Source organism: Epinephelus fuscoguttatus, linkage group LG23 (genome assembly GCF_011397635.1).
Source record: "Epinephelus fuscoguttatus linkage group LG23, E.fuscoguttatus.final_Chr_v1".
Taxonomy (NCBI): domain Eukaryota; kingdom Metazoa; phylum Chordata; class Actinopteri; order Perciformes; family Serranidae; genus Epinephelus; species Epinephelus fuscoguttatus.
Genome location: NC_064774.1, coordinates 14,423,905 through 14,447,263, shown reverse-complemented (window position 1 = coordinate 14,447,263; position 23,359 = coordinate 14,423,905). Strand labels below are relative to the sequence as shown.

Below are 23,359 nucleotides of genomic sequence, written 5' to 3'. Positions count from 1 at the left end.
ATAATCGCAAAAATGAGTTTCTGACTGAACGAAAATTGTGAACGCCTCCTTAAATCAGAACACCTACTTGGAACACAACTTGTTGAGTCATATTACGCAGAAACTTGGCAGTCAATGTCAGGTTTTAGCTTACGTGTAATTTGTAGCATGATAATAGTTTGTGACCAGTGCTGTCCAGGTAGAGTGACCTAGATTAGTTTGAAAAGGTATTTATTAGCATTAATCCAGATAACAAGTCAGGCCAAGCAATTTCTAGTAGTTTTAGAGGATGTACAGGTGCAGCAACAGGTCTGGGAAAAAATCACTAATAAAAAGCTTCTGACTTATATCATTTAAAAGCTCATAAACACACCAAAGTCGAAAGACCAATTTCCCAACTGGGGAAATGGGACCATCCAAGTGGCACGTAAATGCACCACTAGTTACAGAAAATACTACAGGGGAATCATGTGTCAAGATTTCTTTGCTTTGATCGACGATGAGGTGAAACTGTTACTGAAATTAACACAAAGCAATCAAGGCAGCAGAGATCAGAGATTGGAAGTCGTTGCAAAGCAAATATGATGACATATTAGAGCAATACAGGGAGCAATATTTGTCGCAGGAGGAAGCCATGGCAACGGGAAGGAAGTTACGCTGTCAACACAAGAGGGATGAAATCACAAAAGGTATAATTCGAGGGCGCTTACTAGCTCACATGGTAAAGCTGGCACCCTATGTATAAGGGCTGTGTCCTTGCCACAGCGGCTACGGGATCGACTCCAACCCAGCCCGCTGCTGCATGTCATCCACACTCCCACTCTCCCTCCACACAATATTTTGCGTGGTAACTTCTATTATTTACATCAGTACACCAACATGTCAGAATACTTTGAGTTGCTCTTCTATAAGGGAGTTTATTCACTCATTATTTCCACTTTTACTTTTCTATTTTCAAATGCTATCAAGCTGTTATTTAGCAGCACAGAGAGCCCAATCCCTCACTTTCTTTGTTGGCTTTTAATTTGAATCCATACAGGAAGTATTGGGATTCAATGACAGTATCTTACCAGGGATAGGAAAATGGAAAGGAGGAGCAATTGAAAATAATTTGTGATTAAAAACTGTATGAAACTGTGATTAACAGAGAAATAAACCGTCAATGCAGACAATTTACATCCATCACACACACTCATGCCCACCTGCAGACTTGCTCTCAGTCACGTCCTCACATTATATGTAAGATTTTTGGTCACAGTGAGTTTCAAGGTGTTGACTCTTCCTCTCCTTCCTCTCCTCTCTGCAGGGGCCCGGCTCGTACATCATGAACTACTTCATGTACATCTACTGGGCTCTGTCCTTCGCCTTCCTGGCCGTCTGTCTGGTCAAGGTGTTTGCTCCCTACGCCTGTGGCTCGGGGATCCCTGAGGTGAGGAAAATGTCGCTTTTAAAAGACTCTTTCAATTGAAATGTGCTCGCAGCTGCATGAAAGAATGGTTTTGAAACGCTGCTTGGCGGTGCATTGAAGTTTTCTAAGAGTTGAGAGTTGGCTTTCATGCAGCAATATTTCAAGAGGTTTTTGACGGATATTAATTTGGTAAAAGATTCTTTGTCTTTGTTTAGTCACAGAGCCCAAAACTGTATTTTACCACAGAGCATTTTATCAGTTTATCAAACTAATGAGGTTAGCAGACTTTCTGTTTTCGTTCCCGGGCGTCTTTCCCATCTCTCTGCTGCAGAGTGAGTGAAGGAGCTGTTGCAGGATTTCTGCAGATTATCGATGTTCTGCTTTATCTCTCGGCTCTCGTATTTTCTCATGTCTGATCAATTTGCTCTGGATGTCAGAAACTGGAAGCAGCACACGAAACAGAAAGCCTATAAATCTCTGCAGCTGCCTCGTAACGCTCCATGAAAGTGTTGTAATTAGTTACGTGTGCTTGCTGGGATCCTCGCAGCGTGCTCTCATGCTTATGGGGGTTTCCCTTTAATGTCTCGAAGTGGCTTCAAAGTGTTAATTCAGCGGGCAGTGGGGAGACGTGACAGCTTTGACCACACTGTGAAAGAAGCTATTTTGAGGTGAGCGCTCTGAGCTGTCCGAAAATGTTCTTTTTGTTGCCATGGGAACAAGAAAGCAAGAAGACGGTGACTTTGAGCATGTCGACAGTAACTGGATGGAGGAAAAGATAAGAAGGTAGAGATGCATTTAAAGCAAAACTTGAGTGAATCTGATTGAAAAAGGCAACTTGAAATATTTCATTAGAAGTTGGCGTTGAGTGGGATATGACCATTTATTTTATGATTTTAATTGGTCTGAAATGGCTGGTTATGGTTATGTACTGTCAGCTCTCTATTCGCCAGTGTCTAACAATAATTAATACAAATTGATAATCTGATTGATAGTAGTAATTATGGATCTGATGAGTCTATTGATAGACAGTTAATTGCTAGCTACATGGATCATCCATCCATCCATTTTCATCTGCTTATCCGGGGCCGGGTTGTGGGGGCAGCAGGCCAAGCAAAGCACCCCAGATGTCCCTCTCTCCCCAGCAATACTTTCCAGCTCCTCCTGGAGGACCCTAATGCGTTCCCAGGCCAGATGAGATATATAATCCTTCCAGCGTGTTCTGGGTCTGCCCCGGGGCCTCCTACCAGTGGGACGTGCCTGGAACACCTCCAACAGGAGGCGCCCAGGAGGCATCCTGATCAGATGCCTGAACCACCTCAACTGACTCAAAGGAGCAGCGGCTCTACCCCGAGCTCCCTCCTGATGTCCTAGCTCCTTACCCTATCCCTAAGGCTGAGCCCAGCCACCCCACGGAGGAAACTCATTTCAGCCGCTTGTATCCGTGATCTCATTCTTATGGTCACTACCCAGAGATCATGACAAAGGTGAAGGTGGGGACGTAGATGGACCAGTAAATCGAAATCCCTCTTCACCTCGACGGTCCAGAGCAGTGTCGACATCACTGCTGGAGCCATGCCAAACCATCAATCCATCTCACGCTCCATTCTACCCTCACTTGTAAACAAGACCCCGAGATACTTGAACTCCCTCGCTTGAGGCAGTAACTGTCAGACTAACACGTGTAACATGGACACTGCCATTTAAATCAGTGTAGCAGGATGATTTGTTGCTGGAGAGAATTCTCTCACAGCCTCTGGTCAATGTCCAGTTGATTTCCTTCCCTGTTATTCATCTGTGAAACTCTGATTTTGGTAGCTTTGGAACTTTTGATACTAGAAAATGTCAGAGATCATATCACTTTAAACACATGGTATCAACCTTACCTCGCTCCTTCCTTCCTGCCTGTTCAAGCTTGATTTCTGTTTAATCTCTGCCTTCTTCTTCCTCTCTACCCGCCCTCTTCTTTCTCCAGATCAAGACCATCCTGAGTGGGTTCATCATCCGGGGCTACCTGGGCAAGTGGACCCTGATGATCAAGACCATCACTCTGGTGCTGGCTGTGGCGTCTGGCCTCAGCCTGGGGAAGGAGGGCCCCCTGGTCCACGTGGCCTGCTGCTGTGGGAACATCTTCTCCTACCTCTTCCCCAAGTACAGCAAGAACGAGGCCAAGAAACGAGAGGTGAGAGAGAGGACATTTGAGTCAGTGTTTCAGTCATTAATCCCCTCCTGGATGTATGACTGTGTTTTAGACTCCATCACATCAGCTGAGTTGCGTTTATTTGGTTCTCCCAGGTTCTGTCTGCTGCGTCGGCAGCTGGGGTGTCTGTTGCTTTTGGAGCCCCGATCGGAGGAGTGCTCTTCAGTTTGGAGGAGGTACGGCACCTGTTCATGAACTCACTACAGATGACTCTGATGCTTCATTTCCATGCTCCAAAACCGCAACATAATGCCCAGTGTAAATGTCAGGATAATTGATTCTCTCTGTCTCCTCCAGGTGAGCTACTATTTCCCTCTCAAGACGCTGTGGCGCTCCTTCTTCGCCGCCCTGGTGGCAGCCTTCGTCCTGCGCTCCATCAACCCATTTGGTAACAGTCGTCTGGTGCTGTTCTACGTGGAGTACCACACGCCATGGTACCTGTTTGAGCTCATCCCTTTCATCCTGCTGGGAGTTTTCGGAGGCCTCTGGGGGGCCTTCTTCATCCGAGCCAACATTGCTTGGTGCCGGAGGCGCAAGTCGACACGTTTCGGCAAGTACTGTGTTTGAATTCATGATTCAGATTGGGATTTTTCAGCCAGCGCAGGTGTTTGAAGGTGGAGGTAGCTCCTGTTTTAGCAGACACAACTCTGATAGTGGTCATTGTCCCATCCTCCCACAGTCTAACATGTTGCATTGTCCCTTTCTTCAGGAAAGTACCCGGTATTGGAAGTGATCTTGGTGGCGGCCATCACAGCTGTGGTTGCTTTCCCGAACCCATACACTCGTCAGAACACCAGCGAGCTGATAAAGGAGCTGTTCACTGACTGCGGCCCACTGGAGTCCTCGCAGCTCTGCCAGTACCGCAGCCAGATGAACGGCAGTAAGGCGTTCACAGACAACCCCAACCGGCCTGCAGGGCCTGGCGTCTACGCTGCCATGTGGCAGCTCTGCCTGGCGCTCATCTTTAAAATCATCATGACCATATTCACCTTTGGACTAAAGGTGATCCCTGGATGCTTTTTTTTCCTAACGGGGCAGATTTTTTATCCTGCTTGTCTTTATTAACACTAAAATTACTTCCTGTTTCTCAACCACAGGTACCATCAGGTTTGTTTATCCCCAGCATGGCCATCGGAGCCATCGCAGGCCGAATCGTTGGCATCGCCGTGGAGCAGCTGGCCTATTATCACCATGACTGGTTCTTGTTCAAAGAATGGTGCGAGGTGGGAGCAGACTGCATCACTCCAGGGCTGTACGCCATGGTGGGGGCCGCCGCATGTCTGGGTGAGTCAGCGGATAACAAAGTAATAGGTTATGGATGGAAATGGTGTGTTCGTTGGTCAGCAGTGTGTTAACTCTTGCATATTTTGCCATCCTTCTAATACTTGGATGCATTAGAACATTTTGTGCTTCTCCATGAGCGGGACTGGTTTATAGTAACACTAGATTTACAGGATTTTTGGATCAATAAGATAAATTACCTTGTATTTACCAGTATTAAATTCACTGGACTAGACAAGAAACCCTGTGATTAAAGGGTTTGCTTTTGCAAAATGGGCACAATGTCAAATTTTCTAAGCTAGAATCTTTGTTTCGTCCTCGTCTCGATGTGTGCTTATGCTCATTTCTTCCTCTCCTGTCTCTTCAGGCGGTGTGACCCGTATGACCGTCTCCCTGGTCGTCATTGTCTTCGAGCTGACTGGTGGTTTGGAGTACATCGTCCCCCTCATGGCTGCCGTCATGACCAGCAAATGGGTGGGCGACGCGTTCGGCCGCGAGGGAATCTACGAGGCCCACATCCGTCTGAATGGATACCCCTTCCTGGACGCCAAGGAGGAATTCACACACACCACGCTGGCCAGGGAGGTGATGAGGCCGCGACGCAGCGACCCGCCGTTAGCAGTGCTGACGCAGGATGACCTGACAGTGGAGGAGCTGCAGAGCACCATCAATGAAACCAGTTATAATGGTTTCCCTGTGATAGTGTCTAAGGAGTCCCAGAGGCTGGTGGGCTTCGCTCTGCGCAGGGACATCACTATCGCTATAGGTAACTAAATTGTTTCTCCCATATTTAAAAACAAAATGTGAGAACAGCAAGAGAGCACAAAACGGTACACAGTCTGTCTGGGGCATAGATTCATTTAAGGGAATAGCACACTGTCTGAGTGTTTTACAAAGTGACCATATATCTATCAGTTATTCGTGGCGTGTTACCTTGAATTCATGAGGAAAAACTGTGGATTCTTTCTTTTGCCGGAGGCATGCGAGAAAACCAAAAGTTCCCTTCTTGAATTCAAGGTAACAGCATAAATAGTTAATATATAAATGGTTGTTTTGTCTGTGAAGAACTCCCTCAAGCAAGACACTGAACCCCTACTTGCTCCCGATTTGTATTCATGGGAAAAAGTTCAAGGCTAACTTCTGTATTTTTCAACCTGGCCCGACCTTTCAACCTTTTTCTGTGTTTTTGTGTCGAACTGACTAATGGGAACAGTACTGAGCAAGAGCGCAGTAGCTGTGAGCCAGGAAGCAGTTTATGTCCACTAAAAGTGTTTGTTTTGCCACTGACAGGCTCACATTGTTAGTTTAGATGTCTGACAACATAATGGAAAGGATCCCTACAGAGATAGACCTTTTTGTTCAAGAGTAAGATCCTTTTTGTTCAACTAGAAACAGCCTCACAATTGCCATCGCCAAACCCACCAGACTCCATTTTATTAAACAGTAACTTTATTATCATAAACACGCTTCATTCATATTGACAGAAACACAGTAAAATGAACAAAATTCATTTTGATTCGTCTTTTACAGTTCAATTACAATCACTCACTCTGATTTGGTTGAAATAAACCCTTAACTCACCCAGTTAGATGTGAAAATATGCTGAGTCTATACATGCTAAAATTACTGTTTATTTAAATGGAGTCTGGTGGGTTTGGCGATGGCGATTTTGGGGCTGTTTCAGGTTTTTAAAAAAAGGATATTTCTAACAAAAGGTCTTTCTCTCTGTAGGGATCCGTTGTTGTTGTTGGACACTTAGAATAACATTCTGAGCCTTTCAGTGGCAAAAACAAGCACTTTTAATGGGCGTAAATTGACAGTGCGCAAATGTCCAAAGTGTAAACATTGCATTAATTACATTCCCAATAACATACGCATGTAAGTTAGCTTTAGAAGCCAACAGTAGTAGCACCAAAACCACTTCAGACATAATACAGTGTTTACCATTAGTGAACGAAGTATGCAGTCATTTTACTTGAGTAAAAATAGCTGTACTACTGTGTAAATACTCTGTTACTATTTACAGGTAAAAGCCCTGCATTCAAAAGCTAACTAAAGTAAAAGTACCAAAGTATTAACACAACAAAAAGGTTTATCTCTGTAGGGATCCTTTCCATAATGTTAGACAGTTAGAGTAACAATCTGAGCCTGTCAGTGGCAAAAACAAGCACTGCCAGCTGCAGAACTCTCGCTCAATACTGGACCAATTTCAAAAATTGTTGTTCCCATTAGTCACTCAGACCCAAAAACTTGGGAAAATAGGGTCCAGGATGAGAAGTACCAAACTGAGCCTGTGAGTCCCTTTAGAGAAAAGCATCAACCAAGTTAATGTTGGTCCTTTGTCTACAGAAAACGCTCGTCGCAAGCAGGAGGGCATCATGTTGAACTCCAGGGTGTACTTCACCCAGCACGCACCCACCCTGCCAGCCGACAGTCCTCGGCCCCTCAAACTGCGCTCCATCCTGGACATGAGCCCCTTCACTGTCACCGACCACACCCCCATGGAGATCGTGGTGGACATCTTCAGAAAGCTTGGGCTGCGCCAGTGCCTGGTCACTCACAACGGGTAAGTAGGAAGTTGCCTGAGGAGGAAGGATGTGCCGTGAGAGAAGAATCCCTCTCACATCCTTCTTTTTAGTGCCGTTATGATATACTTACCCGTCTGAGGTCGACAAGCATCGCACAAAGACATGTACACACTTTCCAGTGTTGCATGGGCTCTCAGATCCCTGGGTTTACCCTGTAACTGCATGGCCTGGCCTAACCGCTGTGCTGCACTATCTGTACCCCCCTACTGAGCAATAATAAGCCGTCTCTTCAGTAGAAGAGACTGAGCTGGCGAAACTAACTACAACTACATAACAGGTATCATGTCAGGAATTATAGTCCGTCATGAAGTCAGCTGATGCTAAAGAAGAAATGAAAAAAGTGGTTTTTGAGGAAGAAAATTTGAGGTTTTCCCCCTTTTGATATGTTTATTTTTCAGATCATGAGGATTTCTTTTGTTCATTATAGTGAAAATAAAGTCTCATGATGGGTCAGACTCAGGAGATCTTGTCTAGGTTTAACAGATTTAGGTTTTGCAGGGAGCCACCTGCTGGTGTAATGTAGGAATTACAAGACAGATTGTGCTTACCACTCCTCAATTTATAGATCACTTCTCTCAGTTTGCTGTGACAATCACCAGAGAGGAGCTGTGCAGCAGTGTTTGTTTTCATTTACAGCTTCATGTTTAACTATTTTAGTCACATTTTAAAGGATAAAGCTGGTGTTATTCTATTTTTTTTTTTAACTTACTTTCAACAAATCTCATAAAAAGTGTGAAAATGTCTTAGTTTGTCTTTCAGTACTTTCTAACTTCTCTACCCTGACTGGGGCACTCAGGCTCCAAGCCCATTTGCTTCTACTTTAATCTTTAAAAATAAATAACAAATATATAAATTTAGTTTACCTTAAAAGGCTAAGTCATTTTCTAAGGCAGCAGGGCACTGTAGTTTTTAAGTTGAGGATTAATTTCTCATGGATTAATACACATTTGGTGTTCTCTAGACCAGTGGTTCCCAACTGGTCCAGCCTCAAGGTCCAGATTTCTCCTTAGTCATCAGTTCAAGGTCCACACAGTTTGATATATTCAGCGTCATACTTCGTCATCGAGTTAGTATGCTGTCTCTGTCAAGTAGCTGTCCACTCTACAGCAGGAAACGGCACTTCAAAATAAAATCTCTGTCCTGGAAATTCACTGTACTTAAAAACCAAGTGTGTTGCTTATATAAATCTTATGACAGACAACACCTACTAGGACTGATTCATTGCTGTTGTGTTTATTTTTTTCATGTGATTTATCGTCAATATGTAAAGCATAGAATATCACCAGACTTACCCTTTAACTTTTGTCAAGTTTCATTCATAATTAAGCACAAATTTTAAATTAATTTCCAGACAGTCGTCAAAATAAAATGAGTTTCCATCCACTACTGTTTTTAGGTGAGCAGAAAGGTGGAGTCCCCGTGCACCCTGCTAACAAATATTTCTAACTTCATTTTTTGTAATCCTCAAGGTGTCTAGTAAACAAATCTGTTGGGCGGCCATCTTGAATTTGAATCAACTAGACGTCATACAGGGACAAATGACCCCAAATTTTGTGTGTAACTTTGGCATGGGGAGTTGATTGAGAGGGTTATTTTCAGGATTTTAACAAGTTAGATTCAATAAAACGTGAAAAATGTGAAGAAGTCAGATTAATTTATTCTCAAGATCTTGCCTCTGTAGGCTTTATATTAGGGATGAGCAAGTACACCATGATCTGTGTCTGTAACTGCTCTGCTAATTAAATTATCAGTATCATTACCTGTACTCTGAATGGGCTAGTGGGACTTAATGTGGAAATGGGTGTGGTCTAACTAGAGGTTGTTATTTTATATGTGAATATTGTAAATATAGAATATCAAATATAAGATACATGATTGCAGAAGAAGGCCCAACAAGATGACGTGATCAAAAATCACCAGTCAAACCTCAAACTTTAAACCTTGTGATTAACGACATGGTATTTTATTAGATGAGTTACATTCTGTTCACCATAACACTGAAATTAATTCATTACATTAAGTTTTTGTGTTATTTTGAGTTTTATTTTATGTTAACATTAAGTTACCTGTTTAATATTTTAAGTTGCACCCTGTTATGTTTTTGTGCTTCTATCTCTGTCTCTCTTCTGTTTGTTGTTTTTGTTTATTTGTTGTTGTTGTTTTTGGGCAGTTTACCAAGTAACAGGTGTGTGTTTCAGGATTGTGTTGGGCATCATCACAAAGAAGAATATATTAGAGCATCTGGAGGAGCTCAAGCAGCACACGGAGCCCCTGGTGACTAGCCCCGCCCCTACACACATGACCCTTCCCCCACACTTTTCACACCTGTCTCTTAGGCTCCGCCACTTTAGAGGGCTGCATGAAACTTGGTGTGGAAAAACTGTTGACAGTTCCCGGCTACACATTGAGCCTTCCTTTGCTTCCTCTTCTTCTCTCACTGACTGTCGGCACTGTGTTGTTCGTGGGTTGGTTTGGTGTGGATTCACCTCTTAATGCAGTCGTTCATCGTAGAGGAACATCTGTAGATAAACGTTCTCTCACCTCCATCTGCATCGCTGGAAGCAGTTATAGTTTTCGAGTCTTTGTCTGTAGAAGTGCTTTGTTGTGGTTTTCTGGGTCCTGTAACGTTGGACCTTTTTGGGAACTGTCACCCACGCTAGTCTAGAGCCCCTTTCAGACATGTGCTTCATTACGGAAATATGCTGGCAATTTAACATGTTGATGTTGAAGGTATTTTACTGTAAAAGTTGTGACAGTGCTCTATTACCAAGAGGGACCTTATAACATGTCCATGAAACGTCCTAGGTTCAGCTCAGGTCTATCACATGAAAAATTCATATCGTGATACTTGTTGACATATGACGTCATACATAGCTGAAAGTGAAATTATTGCTGACTCCGCAGTGGTTCCAAAAAGAGGAGCAGCTTTAGTAGTGTGGAATAAACTGTGGCGTCCTGAATGTTTTATGAACAGCCCCGGACTTCTCAGACTCTTTTGGCGAGCTACAGCTCAGAGGGAACTCATTCAGCGGCTCCTCTGGCAGCAGCACACAGGAGTCGGTGTTGATTTTTACAAATTTTTCATATCTTTAAGGATATCGCAAAAATCCCCTCAAATATCATGATATTATTTTAGGGCATATCGCCCACCCCTACTGTTCATGTTAAACATGGCCAAAGTTTCAAATAATGAGGTAAACGTATGTAAAAGTAACCCATGTGAACAAAAACCTCAGATCGTTCTGAATACTCAAAAATCGATACAGCATAGTATCGCAATATTTTTGTTCGGCAATATCGTTTTGTCACACAGTGCCAAGTATCGACTTTTTAGTATAAAAATTATTAATGTGACAAATACATATTAAACTTAAGGTAGTCGACTACAGTGATATAATTGATTGCTTTTTCAGTCCAGTAGATACATTTTGCTAAAAAAATAAATAAATAAAAAAAGGTTGACATGAGATGAACAGACTGAAACTTTTATTGTATTAGATAAAACAGATGTTGACAAAGTTTTCACTTGGGGACATAATTTACAGTTGGAAAAAGGTAATAAATCACAATATATCACAATATGCTTTATCACAATAATATTGTATCGTGACTTAAGTGTCGTGATAGCATCGTATCGTGGATCCTTTGGTGATTCCCTTACTTATCTGTTACCAATGTTTTTTCTACTTTAAAGATGAGCTGACAGCAGCTCGTGGCGGATTTCTTTATAGGGTCACGTGCTCCAGGCGTGCTACCGCAAGAGCACATACACTGTTACATGTAGCTACATGCTAACCTCAGGGAAACGTGTAAACTGTGCCGTTGATGTTAATTTCTCCTAATTTCAGATCGTATTCTTGCTGCAACATGTCTGGTTGTGCTTACAAGCTTTTATTGGTGATTTTTCACAGTCGAAAGTGCTGTTATACTCCTTCACAGTCAATGATGGTCAGAGAAGACACTGAAACCTTGACCATTCAGAGCAGACTGTCCTCTTTCAGGAGGGCAGCTTAAAGAGACAGGCTTTAAAATGGAGCCTCACAGACGGAGGGTATTCCAGCACAGACAGTAATAGGAAAATTACATGTTTTTTCAAGCATTAAAGCATGTAAACATGTTCTTGTAGAAATATATGAACCTGAAAATAAGCATAACAGGTCTGCTTTAATATGACGGCTACAGCAGCACAGCAAACAAACCGATAGAGAATTAAATGAGTGTCTTGTTCTGCACTGTAACATCATCTCATTATGATGTCTGAAACACAAAACTTTCAACCACATCAACATCACAAATTAACTTAAAGCCAACTTGGATGAGAAGACCCAAAATTGCTACTGATAAGATCATAAAAGCTGCTGAGCTCACGTCCTCAGTTGCAGATGGAGCTCCATAAAAGGCAACATATTGGACCTTGACTTGTGATGGCTCTGTCTAACTACTATTTTCCAGGTCAACATGCTTGATGCTTAAAATAAAATCAGATTAGTGGAACATGAAGCAGCATGATCGAGCCAGATTTAAAAGGTTATAGAGGATCAGCCTGGAAGAATACGTATGAGTAGCCATCTTAAAGGTTTCCATACAGCATGTGAGCAAATACATAATAAATGACAGTCATTGTCACAGTGTAGTCTATAAAACAGGCTGCTGAATTATTTATTGTATCTGATAAATAATGACATTGATGATAAAATGTGCTCTGGGTTGATAAAACTGGTGAGAATCAGAGCGTCCCTCGTGCTAATCATCAATGTAGCCACGGTGATTAACACTCTTCAAACTAAGTTTTATAATCCGTCACTGAAGTCGCCAACGAGAGAACTTTCCTCCCTGATATCATTATTGTCTGACTCGCTGCTGATCTCAGTGTCACCGCTCCCTCTCAAGAAACATTACGCAAGCCTTGCAGCTCCTTCTCTAATGGTCGTGTTTGAATATAGCCATTATGGAACATGCTGTGTACACAAAGGAGTGTTATTATGAGCTCTAAGAAGATTACAGGTTATGAAATGATGTTCAGAAGTAATTTGATTCTGTGTAAGCCTCTGGAAAAGAGAGCGATTTTGGCGCTGCTTTGATCTAATATAATTTGTCCCCAGATTTTATCAAGACATTTGCACAGTCACAAATCTTTTCTGTGCTTATATAAGTTAGAATCTTTATTGCAGAGTTTTTGTTTACAGGTTTGCAAAGGGTGACATGTAGCAGCAGGCTTTGAGATGATTTATGAACATTTTTTCACATGTTTGAAATCTCATTGGCCCTTATTTAAGCCTATATTCTGTGTAAAACAACATTTATTATGCAGATACATGAAGCCAGCACTGTGACATGTCTGAAAAGGGCTCCGTAGATTCCCAGAGTGCAGCTTTGCAATTCATCCCCATTCGACTGTATTTGTACGTCTGTAGCTCTGCTTGTGTCAGCTGCATCGTGCTAGCACCTTAAGATGTTCATCAAGCTTAGGGATGTCAGTTAATGTTGCATTTGATAGTCTGACACCTATTAACTGGTTAGTTGCCTTTTTTAATGCAAAATGACAATTCAAGAGGCCCTTTCTGTCAGTCCTGCGCTCAATTGATTCAGTGAGATTTAGCACCACATTTCAGAGCGCTATCCAATTATGCATTCCACTGCAACGTTGCAGCAGACACATAAGCCTTGTTTCCACCAAATACTTTCGGTATGGTACCTTTGGACCCAAAAGTAGCACTTCAGACATGGTACCTAGACCCTAGAGTTTCCACTGCAAACAGTACCCTTAAATGTGGACAGGATTGTTGTCACTAATTTCCTAATTATCGATGACACAGAGGGAAGTCTGCACCTCGTTTATCATCCACAGAACGAGGCTGCACACCGACATTTTCAGAATAAAAAACAGGCTGCAGTGAGAGTCTCTCTCCATGGGATATTTAAAAATAGTAGGTTTGTGCATTTAGTCCTTCTCAGGCTAAAAGAGTATGTCATATAAAAACTAAAGTGATGGTCAAATTTAAGGTGTGCTGATAGATTTACGTCATCAACTCATACATTGAGTAACATTATAAGTGAACGTTCCACCTTAAAAGTCGCTGGCAGTTGACCTAGTGAATGAAGTTATTTTTTCTGTGACTCCAGCTGCTGCAGTTACAGTTTCCTAATAAAACTCTCCACAGGACCGTCCTCTATTAACCATTCAACGGACTGCAGTGTTCACAGCTCCACCTTTTAGTAACAGATCTGTGTGCTAGGTACCCCAACAGAGGGGGGACCAAAAATGTGGACAGTGTGGAACAGTTCCATTGGTACCATCCACAACTTTTCACAGTGGAAACAGAAAACCGAACTGAACTGAACCATACTGTACTGCTCGGTGGAAACAGGGCTATAGTGTCCATCCTCCGGTGTCCCCCCAGATACCCCCGGTGAGCAAGCGGCTTCATTTTGAGCTGTAAACCCTTTTAGCATTATTAACTATGTTACCACCACTAGCTGTGCTGACACGGCTAACGGTGCTAACAGAGCCAACAGTAGTTAACAATGCTAAAGTCAGTTTGTGGGTCAAAATTGAGCCACTTAATCACCGGGATGACCTGGACAGAGACCGAAGGGTGGGCAGAATGTTTCCACAACAACGCTTTTGTGCTCGGACGATGTAACAAGGTGTAGTTGCCAAATAAGCTAGCTAATGTTAGCTCCCACCAGACAGTGCAGTGAATTGAAGAGTAGTAGCATTATTAACCTATTTTTGAATCAACATGCGTTACCGGTCACAAATATTCTCGGGAGTTAACCAAGAAACAGTTAATCGTTGACATCCCTAGCTACATTTTGTTTTTTTGAGTTACAGTAGCTACATAGTTTAGATGTGTTTTGGTATCATTGTGACTACATGCTGTGTAGTTGAACAGTTGATATAATTTCTCATCATGTCTGCCGTCATGTAACCATGACCCCTGTTGTGTGTTTCCCCTCTTCCCCTCACAACAGTTAATCATTTTAAGAATTCATCCACCCTCGGTTTTATTATCTTTATTAATGACTGCTTTTTCTTCTGTTTGTTTTGTTTTTTAAACCCCTCTTGACCCCACCGTTTCGCTCCTGGGTCTCCACAGATTGACGACATCTGACTCGTCACCTTAACAACCACTTGGCGAGTAGCTAGCCGCCTTGGGAAAGCGGAGTACCGTTGTAATACTCTTAGAGGGTGGTGTTTTTTCATTGGGAGGGAGACAATCCCTAGTGATATGATTCATTCCCATATTTCCCTAATCCTGTAGTGGTAGTGAGCGCTGTGGTGCAGTGACGTTGTTGTGTTGATTGGTGCTGGTAGTGCTGTAGTGACCTGGCTAGTTAGCGTGTGGTGATAAATTGACCCTGATGAAGTAACGACTAATCCCGTGCTTTAACCTGCCAATGTTTCCTCTTAGCCAGCTGTGTCCTGTCCTCGTCAGGAGAGAGTCAACAGATTTATGTTCCTAAAAACACAAAACTGAAGTGCATCTTTGCTTTATAAACAAAAGAGTGTGGAAAAGTCACACTAAATAAACAAATATGTTCTTTGGAGTCGAGGGCCACAACAAACACAAAAGGTTTGCACAGACTTATGTTGCCTGTTAATCCTGTTTATAGTAGTGAGAGAAAACAGGAGTCATGAAAACATACAACAAGCCGAGGCCTTAGAAAGATACATAATACCAGTTACCTATGATGTCCATGTGTTTAACAGATTTAACTGTAAACTAACAGCAAAAATTGTAGACTAACATCATCAGTCTGTCTCTATATTATGAAAAAGCAAGTAAAACAATCAGGAACAAATTAATGAGTTGAAATATCTTATACATGGAGAGACAGTTAGTTAGCACCCTGTGGCAACTCAAATTCAGTCAGTGCATCACCCAGGGGTCTGATCCAGACCTTTAACTTCCCGCAGGATCAGCAAACTTTCTGTTGCTGCCATTACACAGGTTAGACTCAGTGCTGTCGCTAGCTATCAGCCCACTGTGAGCCCTGGTCCTGGGGTTTTTGCTGGCTGTATTCGACAGTGGCTTGCGCTAGCTAGCTAGCTTAGCTCATTTAGCTTCTCTCATTTGTGCTCTGAGAGATGGCAGAGCAAGGAGGGGCTTAACGTATCAGTGCGCTACCATTTTAAGTATTAAAAATAAATAAAATTACAGATTTCTTTAGGTTTTACATTTTCTAAACAATTGGGATGATGTAAGTACACAACTTAAGAAATATATAACATAGGTCTAGTCATTTTTAAGCATTTTGATATGAAAATGTTACATATCTTTAAAATAATAAAAACTCATGAAAATAGATGAATACATACAAATTAGATACAAAAAAACTACATTATATTCAAGTGAATGTACCTTTCTTTTTCTTTCGATAACAAGCCAAACAGAAAATGTGGCACCACAAATATTTGGGTAAACTCTCTGAAAATTATTTGTTTATTTATTTTCATATCCTGTCAAATCTTTTCGGGGGAACCATTGATTCAAAAAATAACCAACTTTCTAGAGGAGCTATTTTGAATATTTTATGTTACATTCTCACTTGGGTGCCAAACCAACCTATCAACCAACATATTCTGAATTCACCCATTTCTACCTATATTCTGATGGTTGCTGAGGCATTATGGGAAATGTAGGAAAATGCTGCAGTAGAAGTTGACTTCAGTGGAAGCAAAATGTGTTTTTATTCTGAATAGATCTTAAAATTAGTTCTAGGTAGCACTTTAAAATGGATTTAATATTGTCTTAAATTGTGACATGTAACAGTACCTCAAATGACATCACTTCCTGATCAGAGTTTCCAGTCCTGACCTGGATTAAAAACATGAAACAGCTCTGGACACTGCTGGCTTACAGGGAACATTGCATCCACTCCTCTGACCCTTCATACACTCTGGTCTGTACCTGGTATCCCGAGCATCTACGACTGTTTTTATTTATTCCGCTGGTTTCAAAATGAGCGAGGCAGTCGTAGATCTCAGCAGAAACCCGGGTCTGATCTGCGTGACGTCTCACCAGTGTTTCATGCTTCCTGCTGCTCTGTAGCTGTAGCTCTAAACCCCCTCACAGGTCATCTCGACTCCTCTCACTCAGACCTGGGTTCAAATGTTTTATTGACTCATTTTGGTTTCACTGTATTTGCATTTTTAGGGTTCAAATGAAGCTGAACGTCTTTGAACAATTCACGACCTGCATATGACAGTATTAAACAAACCTTAGCTGTTTGGACCCAGCTCTGCTCTCCTCTAGCACTGTAGCAGACGGACAGCTTCTCCTCACCGCTACCTGCTGTTTTAGCTTCAGATGCTTCTCCTCACTTGACCTCAGACTACATTCACGGCTGAATTCAGGAGCACAAGTTTAAAGAGCTGGCAAATCATTTTAAAATTAACCTCAGTCTGAGATGTGCTCCTGAATCAGCAGAAATGATTATGTTGACTAACTGAATATTTAAGAATGTGTAAACAAGTCTGCTCCAGTCTGGTTCGTTGGGTCGATCAGGTAAGGTAGGTAGAAGGAGAAGAAGAAGGAGGCAGCTCTGTCACATGAGTCAGAAACTGCTCACATCACTATGGAAATGTTACTGCTCCCCATCGTAGCAGACCCTACTGGTCTTACTTACGTTTTAACAAGATTAAATAATTGATAATTTTGTTTCTGTGTCTTGCATACAAGCATGTGATCAACCCTCATGGGTTTACAAGACACTATTTACAATATAGTTGTAGTGATCAATCCAAAATCCACCTTATCTTACTGCTCAGTCCCAAACTAAATACTCTGCCTTCTGTCCCAGGTTCAGCAACAAACTCTGCCACATAATATAAAATTTTCATAGTCATCCAATCAAAAGAAATCAACATACATGGAGGTAATTTTACTAAAAAGTACAACCGTTATGTTTAAGTAGGCGTTGACAACATTGATCATCTCGTCACAGTGCAGTGTTCTGTTGGGAAACCTTGGGTCCTGGAATTCATGTGGATGCTACTTGACACACTCCACCTGCTTAAACACCAGTGCAGACGAGGCACCCCCAATTACGACAACACCACTCCCCAGTAGCATTGGCCCCCCAGCAGAACAATGCACCACGCCCCGTCACAAAAACTGCTCAAGAATGGTCAGAGGAACGAGACAAAGAGCTCAAGGCATCGACCTGTTCTCCAAAGTCCCCAGATCCTGACCTGATCAAACATCTGTGGGATGTGCTGGTACCCCACCTCACAACCCATGGGACTCAAAAGATCTGAAAGTAAAGCCCTGATGCCAGACACAGAAGGATACCCTCCAGAGGCCCTGTGTCCATGCCTTGAAGGTGAGAGCCAAGTCTGGTCCAAGGAGCACCCACCGTGTATCGTGGGCACGTCCCTTAACTGTTCAATCAGATTGGGATCTGGGGTATTTGGAGGCCAGGTCAAGACCTTGAGCTCTTTGTCACGTTCCTTGGGTCATGCCTGATAAGTGCTGTTGCCATGAGGAGGTTTACTTGGTCTACAACGGTGTTTGGGTGGGTGGAACACACCAAGTAGCATCTACATGAATGCCAGGACCCAAGGTGTCCCAACAGAACATCGCACTGTAAGAAGATGATCAATGTTATTCACTTCACCTGTCAGTGGTTTTAATGTTTTGGCTGATCGGTGTATACACAAATGTTGCTGCAAGTGTAGTTTCTGACCACTTGTTTCATATCTCCTCTGCACAAGAAACAAAAAACAGCAGATTGATAAGTTCTTATTAAGTATAGTTCAAAGTGGAACATCCTGAAATTAATGCCCCTCTCCACATCGATCCCCTTAAGTGATTTCTGACTCTAGTGGTGCAGACGCCTCCTCTTCTCCTTCTCAGAGGTTCTAACTTTTCTCCACGTCCTGTTCACTGCTTCTTGTCTCCTCCTAGGATCCAGTTTTTCCTCCTCTCCAGCTTCTTGGAGCGATAACATAAGACAGCTGGGGCAGCGTTTGAAATGACACCCTGGTCTGTGGTAGTGGGGTGTTGTTTTAGACCTGCTTTCACCCCTTTCTTTCCTCTTGTCACTCCTCCTTCTCCTCCTGCTGACTTTTGCTTCCTCAGGGACTCGTGTTTTTGTTGGCTCTCCAATAAATCAATGTTCGGACTTAACCTAAATAAATCTAATTTAAAATGTGTGCTTCTCACCATTTGAGCTAAAGCAGCCAACAAAAACATGTTGTTTTCTCGCCTTCTCTCCAAACCGCCAGCACCTCCTCACTTCTCTAAACTTCTTCTTCTCTCCCTGTCCTCCCTCCTCCTCCTCTTTGTCTCCCCCTGCAGGCGGCTTCTTGGTATTATCACAAAAAAAGATATCCTTCGTCACATGGCTCAAATGGCAAACCAAGATCCCGAGTCCATCATGTTCAACTGATCCGCTCCTTCCAGGACGGCTGGGGAGGAGGGGGAGACGACAGCGAGGAGGAGGAAGAGGTGGTGCGCCTCCTGGACGGCTCCAATCTCTGACATTCGGACCCCGTTTTTTCTTTTTAGTTTTCAGCTTTGTAGACCCTGAACCTCGCGGACTGACTGTGGCCCCAGAGACTTACCGGCCACAAGAGGGAAAGATAAAGACTTTATTATTATTGCTCTGGCTGCTGAGGACACGCGGAGGTCACGGGTTGAAGGCACACACATGAGGAATGCACTTTTTACACACACACACACACACACACACGCACACAAACAAATCACACAACAACACACACTTTTGCACCTGCAGACACCTCAAACATGCATGCTCTCTCTCCACATAACCTGTAAAGATACACCCGTTTGCACTCTTCATGTGCCTCACCCTTGTCCTGTCTCCGCTGAGGTCATGGTAGACGTCGCCTGGCAGGGGTCAAAGGTCAGAATGAACCGCCGATGCTGGACGCGATGAGGGACCTTGAAACCTCCAGGCTTCTGTTCAGATAAAACTTCCTCACCCGCCCCCCTGCACACACACCAGACCTGTCCGTCCTCCAGAGGAATACATTGTTTACCTGTGAATTAAGTGTGTGTGAGAGTGTGTGTGTGTGTGTCTGTCTGTCTGTCTGTCCGTCCTAGCGCCACTACATTCCAGGCAGGTTACCATGGGAACTGAGAGGACGTGCACCCAAAACGTGGCAGAAAGTCATGATGGCATGGCTGCTCTCCCCGGGTGCACGTTGATCTAATGAGATGGCTTTAACAAGTGTGTGTGTGTGTGTGTGTGTGTGTGTGTGTGTGTGTGTGTGAGTGACAGAGGGAGGTAAAGAGACATAGATGGGTACTGTATTTCAAGAACAAAAGGAGAAAACTGGAAAAACTAAGACCTTCATGAGTGTGTGTTTTCATTTTTCATTTCTGAGCCAGCTTCAGCTGTGTGCGTGAGTGTGTGCGCCTGCGTGCGTGCGTGTGTGTCACTCCCGTTTATTCATCATTATGAAGGCAGGCTGATTGTGAACATGAAGGAAACAACAAAATGAGGAATAAGCATCCATGTTCAGTTCTTTCATGTTCTCTGTTACAGTTCAGTCCCTTCAGGATTTCACAGGCTGTTTTGGGATTGTTGCGACCTGTCGTTGATTTCATGGCAGTTTGCGATGCACATTGCAATGTTTCTAGGCATTTTTTGCAATGAAATCGCTGGATCAAGTGAAAATTACCAAAAGAGTTGTGATGCTGTCTCAGTGTGTCCCACGGAATTAGAATCTGTTTGTGATGGCCATTCAAAGCCTTTAATCTCGCACCAAAATGGCTCCACTGTCCGTAAACCTGCAAGTAATCGGTAGGTTAAGTTAGCTTTGTGATGCTAACAGTTAGCAGTGTCACTGTGTGTCTGTGATTCTGGTCCCACAGCAGCTGTCTCAGAGGGGCTGAGCGAATCAATACGCTGTGTGCTGCTCTACAATTAAGTGAAATGTTACTCATCTCAAATAATCAAATTTGCGGTAAAGTTGCGGTGGCTGGACAAAACTGTAAGGTCGCGCAGAATTCACAGGGATTGGCTAGATTTGCTTTGATTGCTGCAACTGCAACTGCAACATTGCAAAATCCTGGAGGGACTGTATATCACTTTCCTTGTTCTTCTCAAACTATTACTCATGCTATTTTTACACTATTGATGGTACTGTACTCAGTTATGTATTTACAGCTTGACACAAAACAAAACTGGAAATCTGCACTGTTTTAAGTGATCACTTACAGTGGAGAAGGATGTTCATGCTACACAGTGACCTCTTGGTTTTTGTTTCTTTGTCTGAAATCTGTCCACGTCTGAGTTTAAACATCAGTTCAGCATTAATGTTTTCTTTTTCTTTTTTCTTTTAACTGTACAGATAGTTTTAATTTATTATGGATTGTCAAATAACAAAGACTAAAGTTAATTGTCATGAAAAAAACGACCCTATTTTATCCACCCTGCTCTCACACTTGCAACAAATTTAGCAACGCACAGTTGGAGTTTCACCCACATCCTGTAAAGCTCCCCAACTAAACACCTGTTTTCAGGAGAATGGAAATGGTTGCCTGTGCTGCAGCTCATAAACTTTGACAAAATCAATGCTATTTTCTTGCAAGTGCTCGATAAATATCGTGCATGTGCAACCCTCAGAAATAAGAACGAAGCAAGACAGCTAACTGTTTAGCTAATTACATCATCAGCTCCAGGAAAAAACATTTGTTTAATTGTTTTTTTGCCCTATCAGACAAGTGAGATGTTAGATTGACATGCCCAACATGGATATTGAACTAGTCCCAAGCAATCAGGCAAACCTGATTGTTGAGCCCTGAATTTTCAAACAGCAGCTGTTATTTGTCATATACAATGTCCCCCCTCAGTTTATCAGAGGAAAGATAGACCAGTCGTCTTCTCATTAGACCCCAACAGATTCTGTTTAGCACTCCATCAGCCTAAGACTAGGCAAAGACTCAAAAAAAAAAAAAAAAAAGCAGTCTCAAAATGACAAAATACTGAAAACTGTTCAAGCCCAAGTTTGATGAAATAACCTCAGTTTAAGGAGCAGAGTGAAGCATTTAGTGGCATCTAGTGGTGAGATTGCAGATTGCAACCAACTGAATACCCCTTAACAAACTAACTTTCTCACAAACTTGACACTTTCTTATGCAGAAAAACCCACCAACACAGATGTAGATTATTAAACACGATTAGGCGGACCTGTGATAACTGGACCTTAATAGGATTTCGTCAGCAGCTTCAAACTGGACAGGGACAAACTGACGAGCTCCAAATTAGTTAATTTTGAGTAAAACCTTCCTTTGAATTCTGACGCCACATCCAGTCGATCATCTCACCGCCCTTTAAGAACCACTGACATCGATGTAAAACACATCCAGCCTCATCTACACTCTGATTGTGGTTACAGCAGGTGGTGCTCAGTCTCGGACGTCCAGTCTGCTACACCTGCCAAGTGCCTGGCAAAGGTTGTTTTGGCGTTTCCCACCTGCATTTTATCCAAAACCCCCAGATGAAACACCTGCTACTCCCACCAGCCTTTCCCCTCTTTGTCCTCATAACATGTGAAGTGTTTGATCCTTTAAAGTGCAAACGATGAAGGGAAATGAAGTGACGGGGGAGACGGTGAAGCAGGGACAAACAGTAGCACTTTACCTGCAGTGGCGGCAGTAGTGTGTGTGCATGCGTGTGTGAGTGAATGAGTGTATGTGTGTGAGGAAGGTCGGGTTCATCCTGTGTACTTGTTTCCGTTGCAGCGACTGCTCCTGCTGCGTGTCGACAGGCAGCAGAGCCAGATCGTCTTTGTTAACCAGTGGTGTTGCCTAACATTGTATTTCATACTGATCTCGATGTTTTCTCCTTTTTTTTTTTTTCTTTTTTTTTTAATTTATGGGTAGTGTCGATAGAGTTGTGCATTATTATGAAAAATTTTATGTATGATTACATTGATTGTTTGATTGTACATTTAAAACAAAAATATGTAAAGATTAAATTTTGTTTTAAATTAAAAGGAACAAAAAGATTCAAGTTGCACAGGGTGGTGCTCCTGGTGATTAATTGGGTGTTTTATTCCTGACACAGTTTCTCCACAGCACAGCTTCCCTCTGGTTTCTTTACCTTTGATGGGTTTTTTTCTCTTGTTAAAACACTCCAGACCCATAGTTCACTTGCTTGTTCTGGAGCTTTTAACCGAATTTTGTGGTCTTCATCAGCAGATAAAATTTGCTGCTCTTTCTAAGGTCAAGAATCAAATGTCAACCTCGACATTTGAGCCAACATGGACGATAACTCGACTAACTTAACTTCATCTTCGGATGAAGATCATGTATGATGGCGACCAAAAGCTCCAGAACATGTGAGTATGTGGACTTTGAGTAGAGATTGTTTTGTCAACTGTTGCTTCCAGTGACTTTTTCTCAGGGTCTCCACGGTCATGAAGAACCTGGAAAAGTCATGGGATTAGTAGAATTCTTCAAATTTGTGGAAAAGTCCATGGATAACCTTCCATGTAATGCAGCATACTGTAAAACTTCCATTAGTAGCCCGGGCTATTATTTGCTTACATGGCTGAAATCAACAGGTCTATATTTAGGACAGGCCTTTAATTCCTTTCACGTAAAACTGGCGCTTAGAAAAGATCGCAAAGTACGATCAAATTGTTTATTTAAGCCAATATATAATATTAATTGTTTAACAATGAAGCTTCAGATAACATATCAGTTATGAATCTTTCATTTGATTAAGCTCCGACTGACCTGAAATATTTGAGGATTACAGCACCCGGCACCACTTTATCCTGTTAAAACAATCCTCACAACTTGGATCAAATTTTATGAAAAACCATTTTGATTCTTTTGATGGGAGGACCCTTACAGACTAAAAGATTATGAATAACTTACAGGGTAATAAAGGAATGGATGCATAATTTGAGGTAGCCAACAA

General features: G+C 42.5%; 1 protein-coding gene across 7 annotated transcripts in view; it reads left to right on the top strand.

Annotated features, from left to right (window-relative positions):
• The window catches only part of clcn3 (chloride channel 3), a 113,093-nt gene extending 90,650 nt beyond the window's left edge, over window positions 1-22,443 (top strand). For 4 of the 7 annotated variants that reach the window (XM_049569588.1, XM_049569594.1, XM_049569593.1 and 1 more), the window contains 10 exons: window positions 1,286-1,408; window positions 3,360-3,566; window positions 3,680-3,760; window positions 3,882-4,134; window positions 4,294-4,586; window positions 4,682-4,868; window positions 5,233-5,631; window positions 7,215-7,431; window positions 9,652-9,727; window positions 18,760-22,443. In XM_049569588.1, coding sequence (XP_049425545.1) covers window positions 1,286-1,408; window positions 3,360-3,566; window positions 3,680-3,760; window positions 3,882-4,134; window positions 4,294-4,586; window positions 4,682-4,868; window positions 5,233-5,631; window positions 7,215-7,431; window positions 9,652-9,727; window positions 18,760-18,942 — 2,019 coding nt within the window. In that variant the 3' untranslated portion in view covers window positions 18,943-22,443. The other 3 variants (XM_049569591.1, XM_049569595.1, XM_049569592.1) reach the window with 2 other exon arrangements.
• Window positions 22,444-23,359: the final 916 nt, after the last annotated feature.